Here is a 22,840-nt window from a genome sequence, read left to right on the forward strand (position 1 = left end):
CACAATAACGTGAGGATTATTTAATTTAGAATAATACTCACCATCCTATCCACGACCTCCTTAACGGGAGGATTATCAATTTGGCCATCTTTATTTTGCCTGACCAATGCCCACAACATCTGACGGGATACAATGACATCTGATCCCTCCTTCTGAGTCACCTCTTGTTCGAGGCCCGCATAACCCAAGCACCCCTTTCGGTAGGGATATTCATTCTTCTTTACCCTTTCCTTATTTTGGGTACTTAATTCCTGCAAAAACAAAGTAGATTCACAATTAAACAATATATAGATTAAACAAAATGGACTATTTAATATCGAAAAGAGCAAGTATTATAACTTGAAATTGACTATCACGACGTGAAGTCACAAAAGCAGCCCAATCCTCTAGTTTGACCAAATCCCGTATCAAGCTAGCAACCTCGAACTCGTCGGTTGTGGAAGGATCCTTCAAGTACTTGTGTGTCACAAAGTATCGAAAAGAGCGCAGTGCCTTCCCAGCCTTCCCCTCCACAAACTTCTTCCTGCTCTCATCTATATCAAATGCAGACTGCAAAACATATACAACAACACATTAATGTTACGCAGCTTGTAAGAAAATGAAATTTGAGTTGTTATAATATATTACCGATACATCTGTCCAAATAGCGTCTCGCATTGAACGATCAACCCTCCTCTAGTGCTGCGCTGTAATAGGCATGGTGCTTCGTGCCAATGCCCCAATATAGTTGATAAATTTATTTGATCGTACATCTTATTCTTTCTTATTCCACTATACGGAAAATTTCTTTCCTTTCGTTCGAGCTTTCACGACCTCTTGCATGACACAAAGGCCCCTCTGTATGTGTGCTGCCTCGTCTTGCAACTGTCTCTCCTGGTCAGAGGCATCTCTCAGCTGAGATGGATTATCGGTGCTAGATCTGCTATCGTTTGCCATCTGCAATGAAATTCAATTAAACAAAATGAATCAGAATCCATTAAATGAAAATAAAGTCATTAATGACGAAATTGACTTGAACAAAATTAAAACAAATAAAAGAATCAAAGAAAATAATAAGGGAATTTACATGCATGTTTAAGAAGATCTTTTTCTTTTTATACTCTTATGTTTTTGCATATTCTTCTTGGTTTGAATTGTTTTGATCTTCTTACGAAACACTTTCCCTCTCTTTGAAATCCATATTCCGTCATTGTGATCGTGCCTGACGTACATGGATTGATCTTCATTTAAATGAGAATCAAGTGATGTCCCTTGAAATGGATCATCTTTAACTGCATTGTCTTCATACCCCATCTCTTCAATATTCATTTTATTAGTCAACAAAATAATAGACCATCCTTTAGTAGTCAAGTCAGGGACATAAAACACTTGTGTAGCCTGAGAAGCCAAAATGAATGGCTCTTCTTTGTATCCTTCCTTATTCAAATTCAATTGTATGAACCTTAAGTCATCAATCCTCAATGCATTATTATTATCCACCCACTTGCAACCAAATACCGGAACTCTGAATTCAATGTAATCTAACTCCCAAATATCCTCAATCACTCTAAAGTATGACATACGTGCATAGATAGGATTTTTATATTTGGCACTCGATATATGCATGGTACTAGCTACAAGAATTACGCCACTATTTTGTTGTTTACTCCGATCATCTTGTTGTTTAGTATAGAAAGTGAACCTATTGATAAAGTAGCTTGTGAAAAAAATCACATGTTTGCTCGGTCCATCCGCCAACAACTTTAATTTCTTCGAAACAGAATTAGGATCATTATTATACTTGCCATGCACCTTTTCTCTCAACCATGCTGTAAATTGTTTATTGTGTGTTTTGGTGTACCAACTTTTAAGTTTATTGGGATTATCCCTCTTTAACTCATCAATATGCTCATCCACATAGTCCTCAATCTCTTCGGAGTTGTGCAATACATATAGATTTGCCTGCTCCCACTGTTGGTTTGAAATAGTTACAACTTTCTTTCCCATAATTCCTTCTCCATCTGTCCTTCCCTCATGACGAGACATTGGAACCCCAATATCACTTGCATTTTTTAAGTAATGGGTACAAAATTTAGTGGCCTTTTCACAAATATATCATTCTACGATACAATTCTTTGGCCGACTTTGATTTTTCACATACCCTTTCAATATTTTCATGTAACGCTCAACTGGGTACATCCATCTTAAATATACTGGGCCACATAGTTGGACCTCTCTAACTAAGTGGATGGTTAAATGGACCATGATGTCAAAAAAGACCGGAGGAAAATACATTTCAAGTTCGCATAACGTAACTATGATTCAGGTTTGCAATCTTGGCAATTTACTAGGATTAATCACTTTGCTGCAAAGAGACTTAAAGAAGAAACATAACTTTGTGATCATAACTCGCACCTTATCAGGTAAAATAGCCTATATTGCCACTGGAATAAAGTTTTCCATTAAGACATGACAGTCATGAGATTTTAAACCTTTTAACTTCATATCCTTTATTGAAACAAGGTTACTAATATTAGAAGAGTAACCTTCGGGCACTTTTACTGAAACAAAAAACTCACAAAAACTACTTTTCTCTTTTCTAGAAAGCGTGTGAGCTACCGAACAAAGAAATGTATGAGTTCCCTTATCCTCTAGTGCCAATTCCTCCCTTATCCCTATTTCAATCATGTCTAGCCTAGCATTTATGCCATCTTTAGTCTTCCCGAGAATATGGAGTAATGTACCAAACAGACTTTCACATACGTTTTTCTCAATATGCATAGCATCAAGAAAATGTCTCACATTCAGGGTTATCCAATATGGCAGTATAAAGAAAATAGACCTCTTCTTCCACCCACTTGTCCCAACATGCTTCACGAAAGGTTTTCCAAATTCACAATCTATATCTTTCACCTTTTGAAATACATCCTCCCCAATTAACGGTGTAGGTGCCTTACCTTCTTCTGAATTCCCATTGAAATATTTTTTGAATTGCCAGTAAGGATGATCACAATGCAACCATCTATGATGTCCCATATATGAATTTTTCATTCCATGCTTCAACCTTATGGAATCTGTGTTCTTTTCACAAATGGGACAACCAAGTTGCCCTTTAATGCTATACCCTGAGAGATTACCATACGTACGAAAGTCGTTAATTGTGCCAAATAACATAGCTCTCAACTTGAATGTTTCTTCCTTATATGCATCATATACATCAACTCTATTCTCCCACAATACTTTCAAGTCTTCAATTAATGGAGCTAGATATATATATCTATGTCATTTCCTAGTTGCTTTGGCCCAGAGATTATCATAGACATCATTGAATACTTGCGTTTCATGCATAGCCATGGAGGAAGGTTATATATAAACAAAATCACTGGCCATGTGCTATGGGTGCTGCTTTGCATCCCATACGGGTTCATCCCGTCAGTGGCTAATACAAGGCGTAGATTTCTATCTTCTTCCCCGAATTCAGGATACTCAATATCAAACTTCTATTCTGGAGAATCAGCAGGATGGCGAAGCATGCCATCTTTAACCCTTTCATCCGCATGCCACCTTAAATTTCTCGCATCTTTTACATTACTATACAAACGTCTGAATCTTGGTACAATGGAAAAATACCAAAATGCCTTCTTCGAGCTCTTCCCATTCTCTTGGTAGCGCGATGCATTACACTTAGGACACTCAGTTAGTGACTTATACTCCTTCCTAAACAAAATGCAATTGTTGGGACAAGCATGTATCTTCTCATAGCTGAGGTTGACAAAGCACAACACTTGCTTTGCATCATACGTTTTACTTGGAAGCTCATTTTCTTTTGGTAACATTTGTTTAACAAGCAACAGCAGTTCTATGAAGCTTGTGTCGCTCCACCCATTTCTTGTTTTCAAATTATACAGTTTCAACACTACAGACAATTTGGTGAAATTAGTACAACCTTCATATAGAGGTGTCTCAACATCACACTTTAATCTGTCAAACATTTCAGGACAATCATCAAGTTCTCGTTCAATCGCATTTGTCATCTCCTCAAGACGATCAGCTTCACATGTACTCATGTCAAGATTAGATGATCCACAGCTTTCACTATGCCCTCGACTACTATTACTCACATATCTTGTCTCTCCGTGGTTTGTCCAACACTTGTAACTTTGATCAATTCCATTGATAATTAAGTGGCTCTCACAATTGGATGGCGAAACCCACTTCAAAAGGCAACACTTAAGACAGGGGCAAATAATCCTGTTGCAATCATCGGCGTGCTCAATCGCAAACTTAATAAAATCTTCTACCCTATCCCAATATTATTTTGATAGACGATTGGCGGACATCCATTCCTTGCCCATGGTCCCCGACTAAGATGAATCATTTAGAGGAAAATGTAATCAGCGACTCAAAGATATTGTGAGAATTAAACAAAAATAGAAAGTCAACACATGAGACATTATTGATCACATTTATCCCTCTTTAATTCTACTTGTCTAACAACTAGAATTCTAGTTGTTAGCAACTAGTAATTCAACAAAAATTCACTTTCACTTCAATTTGAAAAATATTCTACTACTACTGATGTGCTATTCCATTTGAAAAAAATTTAACAGCATACAGCTTATAACTTAGCATTCCCCAGGCTTTATGCCTTCTATTTAACTTCAAATGAAGTATTAATTAAACAGAAAACCAGCAGTCAGTCAATTTCAATTACAGAAAAAAATTGAAACATTAGCAATTTTGATTATTTACCAAAAAATTTATGACGAAAACAAAAATTGAAAATACCCTAAACCCAAAAACTGATCAAAATGTGAAAGACCCATTCGGCTGAACAGAAAAATCCATTTTCCGTATGCGCATTGTGAACGGTCCTAACATCATCCTATCATCCTCTTTCAACTACAATTATTTCGAATAAAGCACTAAAGGAAATAAGGGGAGCGAGTGACGAAGGAGGAACAACCTGAAGCTGTCAAATCTGGAGAACAATGCGCGACAACGACGATGCAGGAGGACGCCTCAGTGATGAAAGAGGACACAGAGAGGGACGATGATGGAGAACGATCGATAAAAACAAAAGGGAAGGGCTGAAATGAGGTGGGTATGGTGGCTTAAAGAGTTCGAAGCAAAAGGGGGCGCTAGAAATTTTGAACTGGGCAAAGCAAAATGAACGGGGAAAGGGGTTTTAAAAGATAATACTTGACGGTTTCTATTAATAACCGTCAAGTATCTTACAATAATATTTGACGGTTTTAGTCAAAAACCGTCAAGTATTATAAAACTTGGCGGTTTATGGAGAAACCGTCAAGTTTACCTCAAAGATATTTGATGGTTATAACATAATCATCAAGTATTGTTGGAGAATATTTGGCAGTTTTTTAAAAACCGTCAAGTATTTTCCCATGAAACTTGACTATTCCTATTAAAACCATCAAATTTTCTCCCTAAGATACTATATTTGACGGTTTGTTGTAATAGCCGTCAAATATTTAGCGTCAAGTATTCCTCACTCTGTAGTAGTGTTTTGTGGTATAATTTTTTCTTAAAGTATTTATTTTTTTAAGGAGCAATTGTGTCTTTAAATTATTTTTCCGGGACAATTTTAACATACCCATTAAATCCTCAAAAGTCCATTAAATGAACATGTATCAATCATTCTTAAGTAATTTTTTAATATTTTTATGGTGGACACACTTTAAAAAAACTCTAAAGTGTTGTATCATCAAATTATATATAAATTTATAAGTAAAGTATTTATATTTGTCATTTATTTTTTTCCAAACTAATTTACATCACTTATAAATTTATGTATAATCTAATGATACACAAGTATTTTAGTGAGACCAGATAATACATGCTATAATTAAATAATTTATTTAATTTTTTTTTATATTTTCAAATTAGTCAATCAAGTCTTATAATGAATCCCATGCATTGGCACTTTGATCTTTAATCTCTGCATGGTTTCAAGCCATAGCTTATTGTATTTGAAAAAACCAAAAAAAGAAAAAACAAAGAAAGATCATTCATTCATTTGGCAATAGGATGCTCTTGTTGGATTTATTAAATTGTTGAATTTCTTAATTGAAATTAAAGAGAGATATGGTTGAGGAAATTCAAAGTCAATGCCATAATAAACGCTGGTGAAAATATACAAAAAAAAGGGCAGACAATAAACGAAACCATATATGTGATTATCTTGTTAATATATCATAACCGTTTTTATATCACTGTAATAGTAATACACAGGTATACCGTATACCATGTCTTCTATTATCTTGTTCAACTAATCTTAAAATTTTCAAAATATTTCTTGTCATAAGGAATATTCTTAAAAATAATCTTTATTATAAGTAACTAAGGTGGATATTAATTGTTAAAATACGTGTGCACACCTGTAAAATTTATCTATCAATACTTATAAATTTTTTCACATCAATTCTTCTCATGTGAATTAGGATTTATAGATTTTCATTTGAACACTTATAATTTTGTTATTGTTAGTTGTTAAAATGTGTATTTGTACTTATAAATTTATTATGAAAAATGAACACATGTAATCTTGATATTGTTAGTTGTTAACATGTGTATTTGCACTTATACATTTATTTATAAACTTGAGTTAATGAATATAAACAACTTGACTTAAATTTTGCTAAAAAAACAACATACCATTTTCATGTATATATAAGTCTTTGTGTAAAGTTAATGAATTGGTTAATATTTTATTCCTAATATTCAGCCAAAAAAAACTTTTTTCTAATACTACTTTTGGTATGAATAATTGAATATTGTTGAGTAATATGGTAGATTAATTAAAAACTACGATAAAGAATTCACAAATAATTATGGCTCCTCTTTTGAAAATATGGGTTAAATAAGGCAATCAACTAATTTTACTTATGTTTTTATATCAGTTATTTCGAGAGAGTAAAATAAAAGTAAATGCATGAATATGGAAATAAATCACCATCTTACAATTTAGTTTTCGCCGCATTTGAAAATTATCAAAGAGTCATTAATCCAAAATTGAAAAGAGGTAATTATGGAGATATAAACCTCTGCTAGTTCTTATATTAAGGACTGGATGTAGTATGAGGATAAATTTTAAATGAAGTTCATGGTTAGAAGACGAAACAAGCATTGCCAACAAAGTAAGACTTACTAGGATCTAAAGTCTTTTTTGACCCCTTGTGAAAAAAAATGTCTTCGTTGTTTGTTTCATGATGTACTAAATATTCATGATTTGAGATATAAAAGTGAAAATATGTATGTACCAGCTCTATTTCTTAATATACAAGTTAATTGGATATTCAATTTTTTAATATAAAACCTTTATCTCCAATATGTATTCATGAATATGATTAATAATGATATTTTAAAGAAGATAACATCTATTTATTACAAATAATCATTTTAATTGATTTTATTCATATTTGTAAATTAATTATCTGACTTTTATATTAAAGACTAAATATAGTATTTATGTGTGTTCCTCTTGTGTTTCTGTTCATGGGTGCATGCAGTTTTGTTTTGTTTTGTTTTTTTTTGCTATCCGTTTGTCAAGAATTAATATTGTTGGATTAAACTTAGCCATTGTTTGACCCAAATTGAACTTGGAAGCAGCTTTGTTCATAATATTATTATTTTGCTTGGAAAAGTAATCTTGTAGTTTCTATATTTTTGACTTAGTTAAATTTTAATTTAGTACAATTTAATTTGTATAGTTTTAAGTTAGTTGTAACTCAGTTTTTATATTTTAAATTATATATTTTATAAAACTAGGATTGAGTTGTATCAAATCAAAATCCAAGAAAGTTTAACATGAATTGCATTGAGTGTAACGCCCACGCCGACATACACATAAATTTCAAATTTCATTTACTACACAAGAAACAACTGAAAAAAAAAAAAGTTTTCCAAATGCATCTCACATAATGCTTCTATATGACCTATGGTACAAATGAAATCATCTTGAAAATATAGTTCATAAGAAGATAGAACTATTAAACACAACATTTTGACAAACTAGTACGTATTTCTTGAGCATCCAAACAAGAAACAAACACATCAATCTATTTCCAAGATATTAAACTCCTTCATATTTTGCCCATCTCCCATTTCAAGTATCTTTCCACAATGTCCAATCCACAGAGTTCCTTTACCACTGGCATAGTTGCTGGCACATACAATTGGAATGGTTTGTCAAGTTCATCTGAGTTGCTCCATGAAGCAAGTTGTCTTCTGGCTTCTTTGATTGCTGCTCTTGTTGCGCAATGCACCACAGCTGCTAAAAGTAGTGGTGGCTCACCGGAAGCTATCGAAACAAATTCTCAAGTATCTTTTAGTATAAGAATTCTTTTTTGAGAATTTAGTATTAAAGAAAGGGATAATTGCAATCAGGTCCGAAATAAGAGATTTAATTAACCGTGTGCACCATCATATGCTTGATCACCTGACATTTCATATCTTCTTTGGAATCAGTTTTCGACAACAATTCTTATTTGAAAAAAAAGTGTTCAACAACAATTAATTCATTTAACAAATAGATGACATGCAACTTGAAAGTTGAGAATATGTGAAACACAAACTATTTTACAAGTCTATTTTGGTTCGTTGAAACAATTATTTGATTTACTCAACGTTAACATCTTAAGAACATAAAGGACAATGCTAAAAGATGAACCATATATAAGCATGGAAATTTAAAGGAATTTCAACTTTCGAATGCTTTAATATTGGTTTCATTCATTTTGCAATTAACTTTCACATGATTTATTAAATTAGGGTTTGTTTGAATGGACGTTTGCAAAAGTGACTTTTATCTCGATTGACTTTTATAAATTAAAGTCGAGGTAAAAATTAATTAGTGTAATGTAATTTATGTTTTAATAGACTATTATAAAAGTGTCAGCTTGACGGAAATTTGTTTGGATAATATATTGAAAAGCTAGTTTCAAAAGGTTCAAATATAAAAAAAGAAAAGTAAAAAACCAAAAAAAAAATTACTTCAACTTTAAAGTGGTTTTTAGGCAAAAAGTCATTTGCCGCCAAACCTATGGCAAATATACTTTTAGACTTAAATCGGTTTTTAGGTTTAAAAAGTCAATTTTAGTAAAGCAAAAGCCATGCCAAACATACCTAATGGCTTCATGAATCAACTAAAAGAGGATGGTACAAAAAGCATATGTGTGCTGGTAAGGAACAAATAATTTGGAAGAAAATGTCAAATTAAAAATTCTAACAATTGATAAGTCATATCTTTGGAAGACAGAACGTGATACATGTGATGTCCATTGTTGAGAATTTCAACATTGAACTGTTTAGTTATGGTGTCTAATGTGGGGATTTTGTAATTCCATGTTCCATCGACTAACACTAATCCTTCATGATTTATTTCCTATTCTTCAAACATGAAAAACCCTAACCCTTGCACAAATGCTCCTTCAATCTGCAACAACCAAAAGATATTATGTCAAACTAGACAACTTCATAATCTAATAACTTCTGCTTATTATACATGAGAATAACTTATGCCACATTATTTTATTTGGTTATCCAAGCCTTTTCATCTTAGTTCCTTAATTTCAAAACAATGTGGACTCCATGTAGTTACATGAATCCCAAAATGAGTTGTTCAATTTCCAGCTTTTCAACATTGTGTAAACTTTCTAGACTTAAAGAACTATTAAATTATTTTCTGTGTTTCAATTTATAAGGTGTTTTTTAGAGAGATGTTTATACTCCCTTTAGTCCATGTTTCATCTAAAGCATTAATTTTTTCACCTAGCTAGTAATTATAAAACTTCCTAACTAATTAACAAACTCCTCTAGCTAATAATTTTCATTTAGGATAATTTTGATATTTTATAAGAAATAACTAATTTTAACTGACTTCTTAAATTATGGAAAAAAATTATGATTCATTAATGACCTCGTTGCAAAAATCTCCATTAATCAAGCATGAGTTAATTAGAGGGTTAGTGTTAAATGAAGGGCATTTTTGAAAATTTATACTTCTTAAAAAATTAAGATTTTTAACCATGCTTAACAAGATTATTTGGTTTTTTTTTAATTTGCTCCAAAAGCATCTTATAAACTAAAAACGGAGGGAGTAATAAGAAACCTAAATGTCAGGTGATATTGAAATCTTAGCTCGCTCACCTGTCCCAAATCTACAGCAGGGTTGAGACTCTTTACGCAATCATAGACAATATCTGCTTGCATAATAGTGGTTTCTCCTGTGAGAAGATCTACTTCCACATGTAAAATAATATTCAACCTTTAGTTTCCCACATCAATGATAATTTGATGTAACAACAAGCTTCCACAAAAATTTAAATACATTTAAGCAATGTAGCCATCCACTAGCTTAATTTAAAAAAGAAAATCACTTTCTAAATAAGAAATTGGATACAAAATGAGCCAACCTCACCTACTGCGACACCATAATTGAGGTACGTGCTAGTTGCACTGTCAGGATTATCAAATGAAGTTGCTGATAAGTTTTAAAAAAAGGTTAATTTGAACTTTAATAATGATTTAATTTATATTATATGTGTTAATATTTTCAAACTATATATATTTAATAAAAGAATTTTTTTATACTTATATGACTTGTGATTCTATAATTTGAACTAAAAATTTATGAATTTCAACAGCAATACTTTTCAAATTAAAGTAAAATAATAGTTAGACTATAAAATTTAAAAATGAAATTCTTATAAAGAAGAAAAATTTGATATTTTTGTTACGAAAGAATTGCATACTTATGAAGAAGAGCAATTGATTATAGTGATGATAAAGTTTAAAAAAAATAATAATAGTATTTATCTATTGCATATTTGCACTATCAATGGAACTTTTGGATGTTGTTGTCTCATTAATGAATGTTTTTTTTCTGGGTAGAAAATAAAGTTTAGGTGAGTTGGGTTCTAAGAAATCACCAAGACTAGAACATACTTTTAGGTCGTTGATGAATGTTTTAGATATTATTAGATGTTGATGGATATTTATATATGATGATATTTTGTATGTGACTTAGTTTTATTCATATTTATGTCTTTTATTAATAATTTTATTGGTTTGTTTTTATTTTTTAATTAAAAATGTGAGAAATATAAAAAAAAAAATTTCCTAAACGGGTGGAAAGCCTGCGGCTTGGTCCTAAGACTGTCGGCTTAAGGGCTGATATAGCAAAATTGAGATATTTTTAAAATTTTGGCCCGTAGGGCCGGTGCTTTTAAACCTGTCGGCTAGGGCCAGCCAAACCTGTATTCCCACCTTTGCATGTATATGAGTTAGAACTAACATTTGATAAAATATTCAATATGTGTAACTACTATAATGGTTATTTTAAAAGAATAGATAAATATGATAAATAAAATAGATTAAAATTTTATATTTAGAACTAAATTGAATTTCAAATCAATTTTTATATTAGGTATTAGTAATTTATTTTAAAAAGGAAAGGGGTTGGTGCTGGTGCTGGTGCTAATGAGTTACAGAAGGGATCAAATTAATGGCCTCTTACTGATACTTACAAAGAAGCTTTGATATGACTTGTACTCTGCGTTTGCATGGTGAGAAAAGTAGAAGGGAAAATAAAAGAGGGAAGGAAAAAAGGCGGGTCAAAAAAGGATGTAGTCCTCAGCACGGAAGAGAGACTTTGGGGAGGAAATGGCATTTTACGGGGCTCTTCCTGGCCCTCTCGCACGATATTCAGTTATTCACACTCCATTTTTCGCTCTGGCTCTCACTTGCGACGGCTAGAATTCCGATTACGAACGGCGAAGGGTTCCAAACCTCTCTCCACCCCCGCTCCCGTGGATGCCAAGCCCCTCGATTCCGAACCCGTCGACAACCCCTCTCGCTGAACGGCGAAGGATTCCAAAGCCCTTGCTCTTGTTGAAAGTGAGTTTTCTTCTTTCTCGCTGCCTCTATTTGCCTTTCCCTTCTCTCTTTCATCGGAGATTTATGGAGACTTTTCATTTTCTAAAACGATTTCAATTTTTCATTTATGCGTCTATCATGAATGTGGACTATGTAATTCGCGGTGAGATGGATGGATGGCGTACGGGGCTTTTTACTGTGACAATTGTCGTTGCCCTTTAGATTCTGAATAGTTGCAAATAACAACGTCTTCATCTTGAACGAAACCTTCTCTTCTAAAATGTTATACCTTTGAATTGTTTTTTAACACACACACATGATCCGAGCATTGCCTATGAAAACATCATAATCAATAGGCCATGAGTAGATAGAGGGGTTGCAAGTCCTAATCATGTTTCACAATGTTGGACTCGTAAGACTCTGATTTAATTATTGCTCTGATTGCCCCTTCTTCCCCCCCCCCCCCCCCCCACGATACTGCCACATTTTGCTGATCTAGATAACCATTCAAAGTGCCGTATAACCCACTTGAATGGAAACATAGAAACAAATGCCGTAAGTCTTATCCCAAAAGCTAATAATCTATATGTATGTGGGCCCTTATTAATTAGTCAATTAGCATAAGGTTGATGTAATTTTCATTATGAAGTAGGCAGAATCTGGAGAACATCTAATGACAGTGACAAAACCATTTTATTATTATTAAGAAAAACAAAGAAATCCCCACTGACTGCAGTTGAGTGTTAATGTCTTGAGCATGAGGCCATATTTCCTCTTATTCAAACATAAGGTACACATAAAACATTGAAAAAACGAATACATATTTCTTCAACATGCAAACATAAAATACACGCTAATTTATTTTCCAAGACATTGAGAACCTTCAAATTTTGCCCATTTTCCATTTCAAGTATCTTTCCACAATGTCTAATCCACAGAATTCCTTTACCACAGCCATGGTTGCTGGCACATCTAAGTGGAACGGTTTATCAATTGCATCTGAGTTGCTCCATGAATGAAGCTGTTTTCTAGCCTCCTTGACAGCTGCTTTGACAGCGCAATGGACTGAAGCTGCTAGAAGTAGTGGCGGCTCACCAGAAGCTACATAAACAAGATTTGAAGTAGCCTTTTAGTATCAGGACTGTTAAGCGGGAAAACCATTTTGTATGTACTTATACTAAATTTTTTTTCCTTATTTTTTTTTTAAAAAGAAAAGAACAAGGCACATGCTGCTTATTGAAAGATATACTGTAAAGGAGGCTCTCATGGCCAAGCAACTTTACAATATGCACCATCAAGCGTTTGTTCATTTGGCATTTCATATCTTCTATGGAATTATGGTGTTGAGAATCTATGAATTGAACCTGATGATGAAGTTGAACATAAAGAATTGATGTTATACTTATCATACTGGCGATTGAAGTTTAACTTAACAAACTTCAACTACAGAAGATCTGTTCTCTACTTTTTTAGCATGCATGTGCCAAAGAATCAAATTCTCAAGCAGAAGTTGACATATAAATCCAATACCATGATATGTTTTCGTTCATACATGGTTCAACCGACTTCAAAAAAAATTCCAAGTGAAGAAACAAATTTAGGGGTACTAATTTGTTAAGAGATGCATTTTACCCCATTTCAACTACAAATTAATCAAAAATCAAACTATTTTACAAGCGTTCCTACGTAGAAACAACTACTGGCAAATAAAATTTGAATTAAAATGTCATACCCTTAGAGGAGAGAACGCGATTTTTGTGATGTCCACTATTGACAATTTCAACATTGAGCTGCTTCGGAATAGTGTCTAATGTGGGGATTTTGTAATTCCATGTTCCATCTGCTAACACTAATCCTTCATGATTTGTTTCATATTCTTCAAGCATGAAAAACCCTAACCCTTGCACAAATGCTCCTTCAATCTGCAACAAGTAAAACTTATTAGGTCAATTTGGGCAACTTAAAAATCCATTCATCTTTGATCCCCACTTAATTATATTGAGTGGCTGTGCGAGGATAAAACCCATGGAGGCTTATAATTATCTTCTTATTCGTATAGTTCTTAGAATGATGAACTTATTTTTAAAAATAGTTGTCTCTCTAGAATTTCAGTTTTATTCCAAAATATTTTTTATTATAAAACTTTAATAATTAAGAATTTTTAACATCTGACTCCTTATTGAGTCCTCATTCTATATGAGAGAGAGAAGGTAGTCAGTGAATTAGTATAAATGTACTTTTAGCTTGACATGAAAAAGTAAATAAATTTTAGTAAGATGCATTTCAGCTTTTTAAAATAGAAGCTAACTTCTTGATTTAAATGATGTGGCTTATTATAGATTTTATATCCTTCACTGATGGATTTTTGTACATTACTTTAAATGAAAATTATAGAATTTGAAATAAAGAGTATAGCGGATAGAATTCTTAGCTGGCTCACCTGTCCTAAATCTACAGCAGGGTTGAGACTTTTTCCACAATCATATATAATATCTGTTTGCAGAACAAATGTTTCTCCTGTTAGAAGATCTATTTCCACCTGCAAAATATTCCTTGACCTTTAGCTTAGCATTATTGATAATCTGATGCAAAAAAATGACTTCTTCCAAAAACTCATACGTTTGACCATGACAGCCATTCATGAGCTTTAGAGAATATCACTTTCTGAATAAGAAATTGAACAAGATATAAGCCTACCTCACTCATTGCAGCACCATAGTTCAGGTAACTGTTGGTAGTATTGCCAGGGTAATAAAATGAAGTTGCTGATAAGTTCATAGATTGTGTATGGGCCTTCACAAGGAGACATTGTTGATTACAAGATATCAGATAATGTTCTTGGTGGTTTTTATAGGTTTTGAAAACAAAAATATGCTTTCTATCAATTTTGCAGAAGCCATGAATCTTATGTATACACAAATTGACTGGCACATAATGATACAACTCCTACTCCTATGTATTGTAGAGACCTCTTATGCTTTGCAAAGGTGGTATGCATCATCTTCATAAATTCCAGAACTAGTCTCTTTTATGGTTTATTCCAAGGCCTTCACAAAAATAAAATAAAATAAAAGGAATTATGCAAAATTTAAGAAAAAATTGTCTTTATTATGAAAGCTTATGGTAGTTACGACATGATTGTTGAAAAGCACGTCTACATTATCATCAAAACATGAAAAATAGAGATGACTTTTTTCAACCCAGAAAAAGAAAAATCATCCAGTGTATACCTGAGAAATAAGTGTCTCCCATTTGACAGAACCCGTCTCCTTCTGCAACTTTTCCTTGAGCGGCATTAACCTCTCAACCAAGACATTGCAACTAAGCCTAACTGCTCCACAACTTGACTCTGATGTAGTGCTATTAGCTGTATACCCTCCTTGAATCAAGCTCAATGTATCAGACTGTATGACACGTATTTTATCCAAGAGGTCTTGTGATCCATCACATTGGATCAAACTCAGAGCATATGCAGCCATTTGCTTCACCTTAGTCCAAAGACCTTGACCTATTTCAATCCCTCCAACTTCAACAACAATTGACCCGTCACTTAAAATACTTGTTCTTCCTGGTAATGGTCTCACATCCAGTACATACACAACAGGCACACGAGATACACCCCTTTTTTTTTCAAATGTTATTCTTATTAAACTCTTTCACTGTTTCTCTCCTTTGGTCATACCTTGCAGAAATAGCTAACTTATTCCATATTGAAACTAGGGTATAGTCACGAGGTTGACCTGCAGAATTCTTGTAGAAAGTTGAGAGACTTTTGTTTGTGTGGAAATTAATGCTTCTCACAGAATCTACATCTATTGAAAGTGTAGATGCCACATGTTCTATTATAGCTTCAGCAATATATGATCCTTGAACATCCCCAGGGCCTCTCATTATAGATCTACTTGGAAGATTAGTCTTACATATTTTTATATCAAAAGACAGAACACCCCAATCATATTTTTTAAGTGAATTAACCATATAAGATGGTATGTATGGAGATAGATTAGGATATATCCCTGCATCTATCAATACCTTAAGTTCTAAAGCAGTAATCTTCCCATTACTTTTAAATCCAACATTGTAAGTTATCATCATAGGATGCCTTCCTCCAGCCATTATCATATCCACCTTACGATTCATATACATCCTAACAGGGCGTTGTAATTTGTGCGCTGCAAGTGCACATGTCGTAGCCATCTGAAGGATTTAATTGTAAGTAACTTACTTTAAACAATCATGAACGCCATACATATAATATCCATTTTCTTCTGTTGAATAGCAAACATAATTCTTTTGTAACCTGATATGTTATAACTATTTTGCTTCACTAAAAAGAAATCATATATCTTGCATCTAAATTGACATCATGCACGATTGCTGGTGAGTTCTTCTAAAGCAACGTAAGAAACTTCCATGCTATTTCTACCAATTCTCACATTCATTTCCTACTTTTTAACAGTAAGCTATTCACATTCAAATGTGTGGTCAATATGAGCATAATTTAGATACAAAGGCAACAAAATAGAAAGAGCATAAAAAATAATAATACTCACAGGGAATGATTTCAAGAGCTTTCCACCAAAACCACCACCAACCCTTCTTGTGATTACACGAACATTATGCTGAGGAATATTTAGGCATCATGCAATAATAGATTGTGCAAGCTCTGGCCCTTGACATGAAGTGTAAACCACTAAGCAATTGTCTTCATCTGGAACAGCAAGTGCAGTTTGCGTCTCCATATAGAAATAGTACTGAGACCCAAGTTTAAGCTGGATTTTAAATTATTCAAAGAAATGCACAAAAATTGTCAAAGCATTCCAAGATATGGGCGGGAGAGATAAATGTGAAAACTAATACTTGAGACGTGATATTGGATTAAGAAAGTCAAACTGTTAGATCAAAATGAGTATGCTTGATATATAATTAATTCAACACATATTTACTCATAATCAAATTGAAGCTTTACTTTTGACTCAATGGTAGAGAAACAAAAAGGGGTGACAGGACCAGAGGGTTCTTAAAACAGAAGTCAGTGAATTAATTAGGTTTGTCAGTCTATATTTCGGTTTAAAGATTATCAGTAGTTTGCCAATGCTAGTTGGAGTTTGTCATCTGTATAAGCTATATATGATAGTTCCAACAATTCAATGAAATCATCACAGTCTTCTTCAGCGGCACGTTTGTATTAGATAGGAGCAGGAATGATCAGACCAAGAAAAAATTAAATGTTTTCTGTGTACCTCAGCAGAAATCTTGTGGTCTGCTTCTTCCATGCCATTTGATATATCACCAACTTGTTGTGGTTGGTACATAGGAGGAATTTCAAAAAGACTTGATCTTTTGACAGCCTCTTCAACAGATAGAATAGGTGGTTCGAGATTCTTGAAATCATACTCAACAATTGTAGAGTTTGCAGCCATATCTGCAACTTTCTGAGCGTCTGCAACCTAAACAAACTCATGTGGTAAATAATAAGAAAAAATGGTTCTCCCTTTTAGCAAGACCAAAATGAGGCAGTCTTGCACTCACCACAAAGGCAACACGATCACCAATACATTGGGCAATCTCATCTGCAAATAAAGGTTCAACACCGAACACAAACTTAGAACCAACATTTTCCCCACCATCAGGAATGTCTTTACTTGAAATGACTGCCCTTACTCCATCTTCTTGCTGGAGCTTTATACTCTTTACCCTTGCCAGAGGTTTCGTACTATAAATATATGCTCCATGTAGGCAATTTGTTGGTGAAGGAATATCATCCACATACACAGCCTCACCTATGATTTATTTGCAAAATACATACATCTTAATAAAATGATATTCTATCATATAGACGTCAGTAGAGAAAATAGAGAAGGCCAAAATAAGAAAATATGCCTAGTTTATTGGATAAAGATTAGCAGAAGCATTGAAAGTGAATTATATGTTTATTTTCTAATCATAATCAACTTCATTCCTACCTTCAGGCAAATAGTAGTGAGTGAGATTAGGAACCAAGAATTTGTGTACAAAAGCTGCTACAAATTAGGAGCTTGGGAAACCAAATTCAATCACAGTAATCTATATTTCAAACAAACAGCAATACAAGAATGCATAAAGCAAATCACGAAATTAAGAATAGCTCAAACCAAGAGAACAGGATTGAGGTGTTTAAAGCATTAGTTTTACCAATAGATAAGTCAAGCAATCCGTGATAGAATGTTAAATTTGCATGTTGCAAGAATTTCTAGAACGAAAATATATTCTCACAGGGATAAAATGATTGGTGTCAAAGATGCATTGAAAGTTTTAGCTAAACAAGATACCCACATGTTTGTTAAAACATTTGCTTGCTACTTTCAAATGCCATAAATATGGGAAAAAACATATTGTCAAGTGATTTTCAAACTTGAATGAATATAAAACTAGCCTGAAGCTTGCAAGGTAGCCCCTGATTTTGTTATTGGCTCGCCGATGGGGCGGTACTCTTCATCTACTTGAATCTCTTGCTGTCCAGATGATAGTAAAGTAGGAGCTTTATCATGATGAACTTGCCCAATCAAAGGGCTTAAGAATTTAAAGAGAAAACCAGTTGCCAAGCTTATCCGATAAGCAATTTTGGAAGTTCCTTCTTCCGGTACAATGCTAGCTGTAAGCATGTTGGTGGCTTCATGTATAATACCAAAACTTAAAAAGTTTCCTGCTAGTAGCTCCTCAACTTTTGTTGCTCGTATTGCATGTTTAGTCCCATAAGCACCAAAAGAAAGCCTGCAACTATCTATCAAAGTCCCTTCAGAATCTTTGCCTTGAGAAACCTGAAGCAACAAAGCTGCATTTAAATAAGGCAGTGCATTTCCAAGCGGGCGAGGAGCAGCTCGAAACGTTTCAAAGACAATTTTCCGTTTGTGTTCTTCAGGATCACTTTTATTGGATCCCCAACTTGGAATTTTAATGCTTAAAAGCACACTTTCAAAACATAATGGTGGCCTTTCCAAAAACTCCTGCAATGTAAGCCATTCAAAATTTGTGCCATTCATTATATGAACCATTGTATCCACTGCTAGAAGTATTGTAGCCATATCAGAAGGAAAATGATATTTCTAAGCCATCACTAGATTGCCACCTACACTGGCTGTGTTCCTTATAAAGCTTGAGGCTATTTTGCTCATGTGATCAGCAATTTTTTCAAGCATCACATCAAATTCAGCAAGAAACTCATATCCTCTCTTTGGCTTTAAAGCCTCAATAGCCTTAAATATAGTCACAGTTGCTCCAATTTCAATTCCTGTCTCATCCTTTTTTATCTTTGAGAGGTCAGAAATTCCCTTCAGATTGATATACTTGTCATAGCTTTCTGTATCTTTGTAATACCCCATTCCTGTATTACCGACAACAAGCTTTATCTTAGTTCCATCACTCTTGTTTGATTTCAGTAACCCTTGGAGCTCCTTTAGGCCGCTAGGACTGAGCCAATCATGTCTCTCAGGAGCCATGAACAGATTAGGCTTGATCTCCTTCAAAAACTCTGGAAATTTAATCTTCTTGTGATGATCATCATATTTAGGCAACCTACTTCTCTTTACATCATCACTTTCTCCTTTTCTCCAAAAAGAGTTTAACCCTAAGTCCTCCAACTCAACATCAGCACCAAAACTTTTGCAAGCGTCAGAAAGCGGTCGGTAGCCAGTACAGCGACAAAGGTTCCCACAAATGGCCCTTTCAGCCTCAGCAGCCGTGGCTTTCGAGAACACTGAGGGAGGATGAGGACGATTGGTTTTTTCAGCATTGACAAGAGCTCCATAAAGAGAAACACACATTCCAGGAGTACAAAATCCGCATTGAGTAGCATGGAATCCTGCAATTCTTTCATGAATTGGATGGAAGCCATCTTTACTGTTCCCAAGGCCTTCACTTGTAGTTATGGAACATCCATGTATGCTGCAAAGTAGCGTGAGACAGGAACTTGCTGTTAAATCCTCAACTTGATCGAGCACGTGATTGTATTGGGATATTAATACAAGACAAGCACCACAACCACCTATAAACGATCCAGATTGAACCAGGAAATGAGAAATTGATGAATTTTTCTTTTTGGGGAGGGGGGGATTAACATCTTTTACCTTCATATTCATCATTAGACTACCGATAAACGAGAACAAGAAAATATGTACATACTTTTTATATATTGTTTTGGACAACCTCTATGAAAATACAAGGAAGAAAATCAATCATGATGCTAACAAATAATTCTAAACAGAGAAGCGTAGAGCGTTCTATTCCCCGCTCCTCATGGCCCAAACCATGATGATAGTTCTAAAGTTTGTTTTACCTCTGTTTCGTAGAATGCCAAATAAAAAGATTCAAATATTACATACACGCAAAAAAAAAAAGGGCACTAATTTCAATCATAACATAGATTAAAGGCATAACCAATAAAAGTAACACATCTGAGCTTCATGTTCACATATTGAAACGATCAATAAAAATAGAAGAAGAACCATATATTGAAGCTATCGATAAAAATAGAAGAATATATACAACATGTTTTATAAATTGTTTTAAACAACCTCTATGATGGTATGAAGGAGAAAATTAGTCATAAAGTCAAAGGATAATTGAAACAGCAAAGGGTAGTATGCTCTGTTCCAAGCTCTTAAAGCCCAAAATTATTACGTCAATGGCACTGAAATTTCAATATCCAATTTTTCTTTTGTCTCTGTTTCTTAAAATGTCCAAAGAAGCGCCAACATCCAAATATTTCATATACCAAAAAAAAAAAACAAATAAATAAAACCTCGTTAAGAATTTCAATCGCATGATCAAATTAACATATATATTACAAAACTAAAAGAGATCACTCCGCCTTTTCATATCAATTAAACATGGTCTATGCTGTTTCTATGAAAAAGCCTAAGGCAGGGGGAAGGTCAAGAAATAGTAATGATAGAAGGAACAGCTACAGAGCCTTAGAAACACTTCAAACAAACTACTTTAACCAAAAATGATCTCAGATTGACCTTTTCTTTAAATCACTGGGCACCTGCAATTTCAAATACTTTAATGCAGAGATTAGCATGGATAAGAATTTATTAAGAAACAGAGTAAATCGCCAGAGGATCAACACTAGCTCATGAACTTAGGAGGATTCAAAGCTACACTCATGAAAGTATTTTGAGTGTCCTTTTGGAGACTAACCAGTTTCAGAATCATGAACCCCCTACAAAGATCTAGACCACTACAGCTAGTGAGCATGAACATGGTGATCATGAAACAGAGCCTCAGAGACAGACCTTCGCCACAGCCGAGCTTGACGCTCTTGAACGGAGTCTGAGCACGCAAGAACTCAAGCACGGTGGTTGATGGGTCAACACTTGAGAGCTCAAACCTTTCTCCATTCACAGCAAAAACCAGGGTTGATCTTGTTTCTCCGTTCTCCTTCATTTCCCAGATAAACCCAAAAAGCCCAGAAATGAACGGCCTTCGGGGAAGACCGTACTGTCCTCACGGACTCTGCTCACTGAGACGATAAAGCTCTCGGCTTTGGGCCATCCTTTAGCAATTTTCGACGCCTTTTTATGCAGTGTGTGCCTCTCTCTCCATGCCCACACACTCGTACACTCACTCTCTGGCCCTCCCCGTCCTGTCTCTCTCACAGAATTTTAACGGTCTTCTCGTCTTCGTGAATCGGGATTCACACTTCGCATTGTGCGCATGAAGTGACGATATTTAGGATTGGGTGGATGGGGACTGGTTGAAGGCTTTTTTACTCGGATACGATACGATGAACAATTAAAAAATTTATCCAGACACGATAAGATCAAAATTATTTACCAAGATACTATATCTGAAATCATTCAGACCGTAATCAACTTTAAATTTGTATAGAACTCATTTTTTATCTGAATAATTTCAATGTGACCCGCATCACAAAATGAAAGTTGTTCTTGGTCTAAATAACTTTAGTGGGATCCACGTCACAAAATAAAAGTTGTTTTTGGTCTGAATAACTTTAGTAAGACCCACAATTCATATTTGTCTACACTCCATGTGAATTTCCTTCCTCTCATACTTTTTCAACTTTCCTATTTGACTAGACCATACTTTTGTTTTTCCAACCACACACACAAAGTCACTTAGGGAGTAGTCATTCATTGTCTTCAGCTCAACTCACGGCAAGAATTCCTTCCCCAAATATTCCCATAAGCAAAGTCACTTAGACAGTAGTCATTCATTATTTTCAGCTCAGTTCATGCGTAAGTGTTTTGTTTTGGCATATGAGTGCATAGTGTAAATTCCATCTACATAATGGCATTCGGCATTCCCATTCTAATCTGTCTTCTCATCACTTCTCAAATTCTTCTTAAACTTCGCTCACTCCTTCTATTCTTTGTTCTCCTTCCACACTTTTGTGTGAAGTAGGTAGTGTGTGCAATCTTGCAAATATTGTATATGTGTTATCTCAACTTAAAACTTTATTTTTCTTCTAACTAAGGTATATTCTCTTTATTAATTTTTTTTAATTTTGGTATGTATTTTGCTAAATGATGGATAAAAATTTTATATTTAGTCCTTTTTACATGTTGAGTTTGTTTTAATTAAAAAATATAGACATATAATTAATTGTCATATAAAATAAATTGTGGTTTACTTTTTTATAATGTGATGAAATATATAACTGTTTTTTTAATAGATAGTGTTTGAGTAAATATATATTCAGAATAAATATGTATCTAGTTAGATAATATTTGGTTGAGTTTAGTTTGATCTTGTATCTGGTCAATGAAAACTAGCACTAAATGGTACTAAAATTTTGGTGATAAAAAAAGTACTAGTAGAAACCAACTCTAGCCAAGCACTCCATTTCCAATTTTGGCCTCGGAGGCAGTAAAGTTTTTAAAAAAAAAATTGAGGATAATTATTATCAATAACTTTAAAACAAAAAATATTATTAATATTCAGAAAATATTTTATTTTTGAAATT

General features: G+C 33.9%; 1 protein-coding gene and 1 pseudogene across 1 annotated transcript; both read right to left on the reverse strand.

Annotated features, from left to right (window-relative positions):
* Positions 1-7,902: 7,902 nt before the first annotated feature.
* Positions 7,903-10,487, reverse strand: LOC114760955 (indole-3-acetaldehyde oxidase; the record flags this gene model as incomplete). Its single annotated transcript, XM_028950273.1, is given in 4 exon segments — positions 7,903-8,301; positions 9,246-9,433; positions 10,147-10,245; positions 10,413-10,487. Coding segments are annotated over 4 exon segments (582 nt in total), but the record flags the coding sequence as incomplete, so codon positions are not given.
* Positions 10,488-12,610: 2,123 nt separating this feature from the next.
* On the reverse strand, positions 12,611-20,941 carry LOC114760967 (indole-3-acetaldehyde oxidase-like; annotated as a pseudogene).
* Between the last annotated feature and the right edge of the window lie 1,899 nt (positions 20,942-22,840).

Source organism: Neltuma alba, unplaced genomic scaffold (assembly GCF_004799145.2).
Source record: "Neltuma alba isolate B1F8T4 unplaced genomic scaffold, ASM479914v2 tig00011058_pilon, whole genome shotgun sequence".
Taxonomy (NCBI): domain Eukaryota; kingdom Viridiplantae; phylum Streptophyta; class Magnoliopsida; order Fabales; family Fabaceae; genus Neltuma; species Neltuma alba.